Source organism: Physeter macrocephalus, chromosome 8, assembly GCF_002837175.3.
Source record: "Physeter macrocephalus isolate SW-GA chromosome 8, ASM283717v5, whole genome shotgun sequence".
Lineage (NCBI taxonomy): Eukaryota > Metazoa > Chordata > Mammalia > Artiodactyla > Physeteridae > Physeter > Physeter macrocephalus.
In genome coordinates, this window is record NC_041221.1 from 141,226,806 (window position 1) to 141,236,276 (window position 9,471).

The 9,471-nt window shown below is 43.2% G+C and overlaps 1 protein-coding gene across 1 annotated transcript in view; it reads right to left on the minus strand.

Moving 5' to 3' along the window:
* Nucleotides 1–9,004, minus strand: part of PRELID2 (PRELI domain containing 2) — a 25,530-nt gene extending 16,526 nt beyond the window's left edge. Inside the window, exon 1 of the mRNA XM_028493447.1 lies at nt 8,825–9,004. Coding sequence (XP_028349248.1) covers nt 8,825–8,995 — 171 coding nt within the window. The 5' untranslated portion in view covers nt 8,996–9,004. The remainder of the gene's footprint in view (nt 1–8,824) is intronic.
* Between the last annotated feature and the right edge of the window lie 467 nt (nt 9,005–9,471).

The window sequence follows — 9,471 nt, forward strand, 5'->3', positions numbered from 1 at the left end:
TTTGTGACCACCTAGAGGGGTGGGATAGGGAGGGTGGGAGGGAGGGAGATGCAAGAGGGAAGAGATATGGGAACATATGTATATGTATAACTGATTCACTTTGTTGTAAAGCAGAAACTAACACACCATTGTAAAACAGTTATACTCCAATAAAGATGTTTAAAAAATAATAAAATAATAAAATAAAATTTAAAAAAAATAAAAAATTTAAAAAAAAAATAAAAAACTTCTCACCTCAAAAAAAAAAAATATCAGTTTTATAAGCATTAAGGGAATCTCTGCTACCCAGGCTGTTGCCAAACATGTACACGCAAAGGGATGGAGCTGCTGAAAAGAGATATGGCGTTTAACTACACAAAGAAATCACTGCGAGCTGTGCCAAATTCCCTTTATGAGCTACATACTATTGTCTATCTTAAAAGAAAAGCAAAGTTGACTTTATACCAAGACCAAATGATTAGTCAAAATGTCAATGACCAAACACTAAACACATTTAAGTCAACAGACATTTTGAATGGCTGTTCGTTGGCCTTCGCAGTAGGGGGATGAAGTAGAAGAAACAAAGGACAAGTGGGCAAGATGTGCAGACTGTGATGCTGCCATCTGTGAAGCCCGGGTGGTGGACCACCAGATGATCCTCAAAGGCCCTCCTGGTGGGACAAGTTATGATTCTAAACAAAGGCCAACCAACGTCACTTCATGCTCATTCATACCAAAATGTCCCAATAATTGGCAATGACATAATGAAGCTTTTTTTGTTTGTTTTGTTTTTTTGCGGTACACGGGCCTCTCACTGCTGTGGCCTCTCCCATTGCGGAGCACAGGCTCTGGACGCACAGGCCCAGCGGCCATGGCTCACGGGCCCAGCCGCTCCGCGGCATGTGGGATCCTCCCAGACCAGGGCACGAACCTGCGTCCCCTGCATCGGCAGGCGGACTCTGAACCACTGCGCCACCAGGGAAGCCCAAAGTTTTTTAAAAAGAATCATTCATACAATTGTGACACCAAGGAAAATCCTCTTCCCTAAACATTAAATGCAGCACTATTTACAATAGCCAAGACATGGAACCAACCTAAATGTCCATCGACAGATGAATGGATAAAGATGTGGCACATATATACAATGGAATATTACTCAGCCATAAAAAGAAAGGAAACTGAGTTATTTGTAGTGAGATGGATGGACCTAGAGTCTGTCATACAGAGTGAAGTAAGTCAGAAAGAGAAAAACAAATACTGTATTCTAACACATATATATGGAATCTTAAAAAAAATAAATAAATGATACTGATGAGCACTGTTGCAGGGCAGGAATAAAGACGTAAACATAGAGAATGGACTTGAGGACACGGGGACAGGGAGGGGGAAGCTGGGGTAAAGTGAGAGTAGCATCGACATACGTACACTACTGAATGTAAAATAGATAGCTAGTGGGAAGCAGCCGCATAGCTCAGGGAGATCAGCTCGGTGCTTTGCGATGACCTAGAGGGATGGGATAGGGAGGGTGGGAGGGAGGCTTAAGAGGGAGGGCATATGGGGATTTATGTATGCATATGGCTGATTCACTTAGGTGTACAACAGAAACTAACACAGTATTGTGAAACAAAAATTATATTCCAATAAAGATCTATTTTTTTTAAAAAATGCATACACAAACCCAATGCATTTAAAGTTACAAAGTCTACAAAATAACTAATCAGTACTCTTGGAAAGCACCATGGTCCAGAAAGCACTAAGGAACTGAAGAGGAGACTAAGATACAACAACTAAATGTAATGTGGGATCCTGGATTGAATCCTAGACTGAACAAAAATCGTATTAGTAAACAAGTGCCAAAATTCGAATAATGTTTACAGGACAGTTAACATGGTATCAGTGTTAATTCCCTGATTTTAAAAATTATATAGTGGTTTGAGGAAGTTAAGGACAAGAATCTTCTGTCTGTTTTTACAACATTTTGTAAGTCAAATTATTTCTAAATGAAAAGTTAAGAAATAAACGAAAGTAAAATAAAGACAGTCTGGGAAACAGAATGAGTTTTAGAATCTAAGAGACCTCAGTTGAAGCCCACCTATGGGAGTCTCAGGCAAATTATCTCAGTCAGTCACAGTTTTCTCATCTGTAAAATTAGAAAAACAAAAACAAAAACAAAACAAAAAAAAATCTACCTCAAGGAGTTGTTATAGGAATTCAAGGAAATAATTTTATGTAAAGTGTAACACCTGGCACCTTACTGGTTTTGCTACTAAAAAATGACTCAATATTTTTGAAAACTTAGTTTCAAGACTTCAGTCTTTATCTTGTAACTTACTGTGGTGTCGTATTAAGTAAACTATTAGTGTCCATTTGCAATCCAGATATATTTAAATTATTATTCAAAAATTACTAGAAGATATTTCTTATTTTCCTAGACTAGTAAAACCTCACAAGCTCATGCTTTACCATTGCAGAATTTGTAGAAGACACGACAAGGACTCCTTGACACATCCCTGCCCACTAGCATTAGGGAAAGTGCCACATTGGAGAAGAGAATAGACAGAATACTTACTTTTAAAAAAGGCAACAAACTCTAAGTAGTCTAAAAGCTCTTACAGATTTATAATTAAAACATGAATCTTGCACCACACTGTATGTCTGTGATATGCCCCTGAGAAGGCACTTATCACAAAAATTAATTTATTTCCCTTTGTCCCCTTTGACAGTGAGCTCCTTGAGGCCAGGGCTATGTTTTATTTAGCTTTTCCTCTCCCAGGGGCCAAATGATACACAGACCTATTGTGGATTTCTATTAGGAGACATATAATGAATGTTTAACTACTATACTTTGATAGTTAAAGTTTTCCTCTCTTTCAGGCACTGATTAAGCCACAACCTCTACTAGGTAACTTACTAAGTATGCTTTAATATTATTTAAATGACATTTTAAAAATAAGTCATAATTCAAATATGCACCTTTATTCATGCTTACTCTCACTTTAATTACTCCAAGTTAAAAAGATTTCTGCAGACTACTTCTCTCAGCTTTTTATTTTCAAGTTCATGGATTTACATGTCATAAATTATTTCTGTTAGTATTACTATAATGATTTTTAACAAGTACTTTAAAAGTACTTGTTTTGGGGCTTCCCTGGTGGCTCAGTGGTTGAGTGTCCGCCTGCCGATGCAAGGGACACGGGTTCGTGCCCTGGTCCGGGAAGATCCCACATGCCGCGGAGCAGCTGGGCCCGTGAGCCACAGCCACTGAGCCTGCACGTCCGGAGCCTGTGCTCCGCAACGGGAGAGGCCACAACAGTGAGAGGCCCGCGTACCGCCAAAAAAAAAAAAAAAGTACTTGTTTTAAACAAGTACTAAAGCACCTACTGTGTGGTGACATTAAACTATGTATATTGTATGCAACTGTGTGCATTATCCAACTTACTTTCCCCCAACAACTCCAGAAGATATTATTATTAATAATATTATGCAGATGAGGAAACTGAGGCATAGAAAAATGAACTGACTTGCCCAAACTCACACAGCTAGAAGCACCCCGACACCTGGCTGATGTCAGAGCCCACGCTCTTCCTGTCTGCACCGTCTTCCCGTCGCGCCTAATTTTCTAGTAGAATTGAGGATAGGAAGATAAAAGTGAAGAAAGACTATTATAGTGTGAACAAAAAGATAAATAACCATTATGCTAACCCTGGCCTATCATTTTCAAATCACTGATTTTGGAAATACGGGTCCACTCCAAACATTTCAGGAGCTCTGTAGGGAGAGATGTTCCACACATGTGTCAGATATGCAAGGGAGAAAAAATAGGATCAGAAATGGAAACATTATTAATTACCCAATCAACTCTCTACTCTAAATGGAAATAGCCATTCATAAATCCCCTTTCTGAGTTTAAGGGTAAACATTCAAACCATTTTGTTCACAATATCAAGCTCCTGGCTAGAATAAATAAAATCCGAGGCCACTGTGTTGAAGCAAAAAAATTATTTTAATCTGTCCGTTTGATTACAGTACCCTAAGTAAGGACATGTTACTGAATCCCACACCGGCTTTGGTCTGAAATTACATAGGGCTAAATCCTGAAGAGAGTATTTCACTGATTCATTCAATAAGGATTTGCTGAGTACCTACTATGTTCCAGGATCTCTTTGGATACTTGAGATACATCAGGAACAGATGATAAAATCTCCACCCACGAAGTTTACACTCTATTCACAGTGACTCTTTTACCTACAGCATAACAAGAAAATCAACCTGAACAACTCTATGCTAAGAAAAACTGCAGCTTCTCTGGCCTCATTTAAGAATAAACAAGAAAAATCCAGGCCACATAATGGCCTTTTTTATGACTTTAAATTTCAGGTAGACAAAATTTAGGAAGTCTTTTAGGAAGAAATTTTTAGAAAATCTAGGAATCCAGCTCATTCAAGGCAAGCCCATTAAACAGACCCATGTTAGCTTCCAGAGATGAGTAACCCTATCAGCTGCTATATCCATCTATGCAACAGTGTGTTCTCTTTGCAGATGGTTTTAAGTAAAAGGAAGGAAACAGCTATAATGATGAGAACTAGAAAGCTAAGAGTCATTCAAAGAAAGAAACGAAAACACAGTCAAGAGCACTGACACTGTAGTTCATGGAAAGTACAGTTCAGCATCTGATGAATAAACCATTTTGGTTTTCACAGCACTCCTCCATGAAGAGTTCAATGAGAAACATTGCACTCCACACGAACAAAGAGTATTGCGGTGTTTGTTTTCAAGGTGCCACTTAGCTTTGAAAGCATGTAGCTAATATTTTGCCTGTGGTATCCAACAGGCAGGTGTAAGAAGAGCAAACATTCCTCAGGTTTTAAAAATAGCAGGATATTATAACTTGGAAGGCAAGCCCTAACATACCAAAAGCCAGAGATCAGTAGACTCTATTTAAAATAGAACTTCCTCAGTGCTGTAGCACCTGCAAACATACCATTGTGCAAAATCAGATTAAATGCTTCCCAGAGATCCTATGATTGTCCCTTCTGCCAAGTGCTTTCCTTTGAATAAAAAAAAAAAAAAATACGAAAAGACTAAAAGAAAAATAAAAGTGTATTTTGCCAAAAGGATCATTCTTACTACTTTATGCTTTAAAAGAAACATGCTTGTCAAACTGTTACACATCTGATCCTCACAACAATCCTGGGAGATTGGTGGGGTACATAGCATATCATTTCACAGATAAGAAATTAAGACAGTAGGGTTGTCTCATAAGGTTGTCCATCTTGCTCACTGCACAAGGTTTTCCAGTCAAGCAGGCCATTGGGCACCTGGAAGAAGGAGCACTTTTTTTCTAATTTGCATAAGTAGCCCCATACACCTCCCACTAGCCCCATTTACTGTGAGCTTATGGGTGTAGAGTACCTAGATGATGCCTCTTTCTAATTTGCTCAAGGGCACAGTATAGGCTGGTGAAAACTGTTTCCCAAGGCCACCTCAAAACTGCTTTTAATGAAGGAAGCACAGTGATTGGAATCCAGGTCTACTGACTTCCAGTTCATGGTTTTAAATAATGTAAGGTGGGGACCTCCCTGGTGGTCCAGTGGTTAAGACTCCTCGCTTCTACTGCAGGGGGCACAGGTTTGATCCCTGGTCAGGGAACTAAGATCCTGCATGCCGCACGGCCAAAAAAAAAAAAAAAAAAGAGAGAGAGGAAAGAAAAGAAAAAAGAATGAATAATGTAAGGTGAAAATTCTCAGAGCAACTGAATTTATTGACATCCTAGAGATAGTCACATAGCCCCATCCAGGGATCTCTGAAGGACTGCTTTGTGAATAGAAAGAATGGAAGTATAGTGTCCATAGAGATAACACTGTCCCATCCCTAGACCTTTTCTGCAAATGTTCTCCTCCACTTTCCCTAGCCTTACCTTCCAATATGTCCTCCTCAGTTTTTACTTACTATGTGCCAGGTACTTTGCTAAGTATTGTATAAGAACTCTTCCAGATCCTAACTGAACCCAGCTAGAGAAGCGACCTCAGCTATAACACACGGCACCTAAAAACTGCCCACCTGAGCCCAGTCAACTCATAGAAATGTGAGAATTAAAAGCTTTCCATCAAAAGCTTACCATTGGTTTAGGCCACTAAATCACTAGGGTGATCTGTTACACAGCAGATAACCAAAACAATGTATTTTCTCACCCTCGCACCTTCAAAGCTATACCCTTAGACCAGGCACAACCGGTCAGAGATGAATAAACCCTGAGAGAAGACTGCAGGCAAAAGGAAACTGAGATTGGATAAAGAGCACACAAAGCAGAGTCTACAGCACTGCATTCCCTCAGTGATTATCTGAGTGTCTATTATGTGCAAGGCAGCACAGCCTGGTGATTAGGGGGTGTGAGCTTGGATTCAGATGTGTTGAAATCCTGGCTCTCCTACTTGCTAGCTGTGGTAACTTGGAATCTGAACCTCAGTTTCTCCAGACCATGGAACGGAAGTAAATTATAACTACTTCCTGAAGCTGCTGGGAGGAGTAAAAACGATAACGTATGACAGCACTTCCTCCCCCACCCCGCTGGCCTAGGAAACTCATCTCATGTTTCAGCCATCACTTCACAAATGTCACTTTCCCAAAGAAGTCTTCCCTAATGCCACCCTCCGGGACGTCACAACACTGTGAACTTTCCCTGTGTAAATACACATCATCAGCTGGAGTTACGTGTTCACTTGTTAATCATTTATTAATGTCAGTCTCACCCACCAGAGACCATCAGCTCCATGAGAAGAGAGTCTGTCTGTGGTGCCCTACACCCAGCGCGGAGCTTGGCACACAAAGTGTCTCTAAACACCTGCCGAATGAAAGAAAAGCATTTAGCCCAGAAGCTTGACACATGCCAAGTACTCTCTAAATGAGAGCTTGGCACTGTGCTACGTGCTTCTTCAGGAGTGAGACCCACTCCGAGGAAGGTTAGAGTCTAATGAGGGAAAAGACACATGCAGTAGTAACTACCCAACACTGTAGAAGACGGTCACTGAGGCCCAAAGTGTCCCTCCAGCTCTGACAAGGCAGAGATTGCCTCTTGATGAGGACAATCCAGAAAGGCTTTCCAAAGGGGCAGTGGCACTGGAGAATCCACACTCCAAAGTGCCAGCCCTAAAACAAAAATGGGGTGTTGGCTTTTTCTCTTTAGGGCCCAGAAGCCTAGCCTAAGGCAAAGTCTACAGCACATCTGTAATTCATTTATTCATTCATTTATTCATTCATCATTCATCAGATTTGTATTGAGCACCTAGTAGGTACCAGGTACTATATACAGGAGATAATTAACAATATTAACCAGCTGACATTCCCCCCCAAAAAAGGCCTCCATGGCAACATCATGTTAACCGGGGTCCTACTCACTCCTTTGTGACCTGGGCCCCCAACTGCATCCTCTAATGGAGGTCAGGTCTTATCACTTAAAAAAATCCATCTCCAGCCTTCCAGATGGCACACTGGGAGCACTGCCGGTGGCAGCTGTCCAAGGCAAATTACCATTCTTGCAAATCTTCCTCAAGATCTGAAAGCTGAAAGAAGATCTGATACAACATTCATCTGTGGACAAAGAATGTCAGCTGCCATTTCAGTAAACAAACGATGTTGTGGCCATAAGTCCTTCAGCCTCTGCAGCCATCCCCAGCGGTGCACCCTGAGGGGATTCAGGACAGAGAAAAACAGGATACAGATCCTAGATAGTTAAGGCACTTATCAAAGGAATTTCAATGAGCCCAGACTCTTGCACTGTTCCATACACAGAAAAACACTAATTTCATTAACTTGAGATGTCCCATTTTCTTTAATTAGCAGTAATCTTTGGATGGTCAACTATCCTTTTTTTTTGTTTGAACTCCTATATATACTGGCCCCTCCCTTACCTCCTCAGACCAGCCCCAAGGAGCTATCTCAGAGGCTGTATCCAGGCTTAAGTCCTCAGCAAGTCTGCCCAATAAAACATAATTCTCAACTTTTAGGTTGTGCATTTTTTTAAGTGGACACATCTTAGATGCAGAAACTGAAGCCTAGAGAGAAAATGACCCTTGACCAAGGTCATCAAGTGAACTAACTAAAGGCAGAACCAGACTAGAAAGAAATTTCCCATTCTACCGTTACGAGCCACAGTCCCAGGAGCAGCCCTTGAGATAAAGAGGGCCACTGAATATTGAGGCTAGGGTGTACAGTTATAGTAGCACAAACAACAACAATATATTTTAAAGAACTTAGCAAGCATCAGTCACTGTGATAAGCACTTTACGGGAATTATTTCACTTGAATCCTCACAACTCCTGAGGTGGAACTATTATTTTTCCCATTTTACATATTACAAAACTAAGGCATGGGAGACTGCCCAAAGTCCCAAGCTGTTAATAAAAGAGAAAGTGGTGAGGTGGTGGATGACGGCTTCAACAGCCTCCACTAGCTTTGAAGGAGTCAATGATGTACTAGAGAGATCGAGAAGCCCTGTGCAGCCTCACTGGGGCTCCAGAACTTGGGTTGCCCACGACTCTCCCTCCAGCTGGGGCAGGGTGTGAACGTGATGCCGCGCACGGAGCCTTTCCCTCATCCTGGTGGGGGAGCTCTCAAGGAAATCCACCCCCGCCCTCGCCCAGCACATCCCAGAGGCGAAACCCGCAGTTGGAAGGGGAGACCGACCGAGGGGAGGCCGACCGTGGGTGTGGACCTCCGAGCGGGCAGAAGGGTGCAGAGTGGAGGTGAGGGGAGCTGCAGGCGCCCGCTGCCCGGAGCGCAGACCGCTGGCCCACCGGGGCAGGGCGGGAGAATGCGAGCCCCGGCCGAGACGGAGCGGGGCGAATACCTTTCGGAGGAAGCTGGCGACCACCTGCTCGAAGGGGTACTTGAACACCTCGTGCACGTCCACGGTGACCCCCATTCCGGCGCGCCTGCCCCGCCTCCGCGAGCACACTGCTGCTGGAGCTCTGTATGCGCCGGGCCGCAGGCGTCCACGCCAGGGTAGCCGAAGAGGCATGGGTTTTTTTTTCTCCTCCTTCTTCAAACTTTAGAAACTTTATTGTCCAGAGAACCAGACAGTCAGTGATGCCCCCGCCCCCTTCCGCCAGCGTCCCGTCGGGCGGCGGGCGGGGGAGGTGCCGGGGCCCCTGGCGGTGCCGGCTGGAGGCGCCTGGAGCGGCCCGGCCCCGGCCCCGGCCCCGCCCCTCCCCGCACCGGTCGCGCCTCGTCCTGGCCACGCCACGCCCCCGACCACGCCTATGGACCCAAGTATCTGCCCGGGAGCCGCGGCACAGTGCCTTGAAGACTAGGACCTTGCCCCTGGGGCTTTTGTTATCACCTTTCCTGGAGCCTTAAGCCGCTATTGGCAGCACTAAAAAAAAGTAATAGTAAATACATAAACTACCCTCCCTCCAAGTTTAGGGATTGTAATATAACCCCCCTCGTGTTGCCGAGTCCTGTGTGACAAAGACCAACAACTGCATTACTCACACT